The sequence below is a fragment of the Limulus polyphemus genome, unplaced genomic scaffold (genome assembly GCF_000517525.1).
Source record: "Limulus polyphemus unplaced genomic scaffold, Limulus_polyphemus-2.1.2 Scaffold3030, whole genome shotgun sequence".
In the NCBI taxonomy this organism is placed as follows: Eukaryota; Metazoa; Arthropoda; class Merostomata; order Xiphosura; family Limulidae; genus Limulus; species Limulus polyphemus.
The window spans coordinates 60948-62782 of NW_013668640.1; the positions used below are offsets into that span (position 1 = coordinate 60948).

General features: G+C 32.5%; 1 protein-coding gene across 1 annotated transcript in view; it reads right to left on the bottom strand.

The window, feature by feature from the left end:
- Positions 1-1388, bottom strand: part of LOC106468505 (proton-coupled folate transporter-like) — a 13613-nt gene extending 12225 nt beyond the window's left edge. The window contains exon 1 of the mRNA XM_022396839.1: positions 1335-1388. Coding sequence (XP_022252547.1) covers positions 1335-1388 — 54 coding nt within the window. The remainder of the gene's footprint in view (positions 1-1334) is intronic.
- Between the last annotated feature and the right edge of the window lie 447 nt (positions 1389-1835).

The following is a 1835-nucleotide window of genomic DNA, read 5'->3' on the forward strand; positions in this document are numbered from 1 at the left end:
CTAAACCAAACAGTATCACGAACGACCGAACGTTAACTTCAACAATACCCTGTGACTGCAGTTCAATTACTCACTGTCTTCACACACACATTACATTGTTCTCGCGTCACGTTGTCACCCTCTTTTATATACCAAACTACCCTATATCTAGCAAATGCTAGAGCATTCGCCAAGATACGGGATAGTTCTAGAAACTTGACGTCACACTAGTCATGTGACTCGCTGACGCAACACTTCCAACACATCTGAAGGCAGCCCATTCCAGAGGCCAACCACCCTGTCTTAGCTACGAATAAAAACCCTATAAACCCAAGCAAACTGGGAAGAAGGAAGGTCCACCTTTCGAAAGCGCTCGGGTTATAGGATTTTTATTCATTTCTATCAAGACTTCTTGAACCTACGTGTTTTTCTAACATCATGAACTGTCTTAGATGACTCCTACTATACCAAAACGCACTATACTAAACATTTTCGATTATGTATCAATTTTGAGGTTTCAGTGTATTCTATAAAACTGTACGGACATTTAGCCTATGACAACGACTTTTGGGACGCTGAGTATAACTATACTCAAAATGGAAGGCTTGTCACCGAGTTAAGAACTGAATTTTTCTAGACAAATAAACGAAATAATGTACGCAAGTTAATAATGGAGTTTTCTTCTTCTTTTTTTATTCAAAAATCATTTAAAAAAGAAAATAATAATACATATACAATAGACAACAAAGAAAATACTGTCCTAACCTTTTCTCAAAATGTTCCTTTTATTATTTAAGTCTTCGATAAGGAAAAATGAAATGATAATCAAATTAAAAAAAAAGTCGCAAGTTAAATCATAACTACATATAATGGTATATATGCTATATATTACAAACGCGTGCAATGAATTAGGGAAATTTACAGGTAAAAGAAAGTAAATAAATATTCATATACAAAAAAATAAAAACAAAAAGCTCACAGTTCGCAGTCTCAATATACACCCTAAAACTTATTGGCAAAATAATTACCAAAATCTAAGTTATAATAATTTTCACTTCTATTCTAATGAGGCTCGAATTTGTTTGATGATATACCAGTATACATCAACACGACGAAAAACAAGCTCACGTGATACACTTTTCACAGCCTATTCATATTATAAAATTGTACCTTATAGTACATTTGTTTTTTTAATTCTCCAGCAATGTTTTGGTTTAATTTTTCTCAATATATTAAAACTTAAAAACATCGATATCATCTCGGCTTGTTAGACACGTATTTCTAAACTATTTATGTCTCAAATTGCGTGTAACCTCAAGGCTGCTCATTAGAACAGCAGTTTCCAAACAACTCACCCGAGACTGAGTAATCCACTGATCTCTGACTGATTGGATTGAGCGTCGAGTCATTCAAGTGAAGTCACTGGAAGTTTAAAGTGGCCATTTTCGTGGTTCTTTCTTGTAATTTCAGTTAATAAGAAAATGAGAGTAGTATGTAGTGTTGAGTTTCCAAGTTCTAATTTGTATCTAATTCTAATGTAAAAATGTCGATGTTTGCTGCATGGAATTGTAACAATCGACCAAGAGCTAGTCCTTAGTCGTTTCACGAGTTAGTTTTTGTTATTTTTCCCCGTAAATAAATTAATAAGAATTGATTTTATAATGATTTCTTTCATATGAAATACAAAGATTAAAATATGCCATAGTAATGAAAACACACAACTTAAAATTTCCCTAAAATATTCACTAAACATTAAAAGGGAAATGAACGCTTAAATTTGATATTGATTATGATGTGTCGAAATTTTGTAAAATAAAAAATATTTTCTATTACTCTGGCCATTTAATTCTAATAGC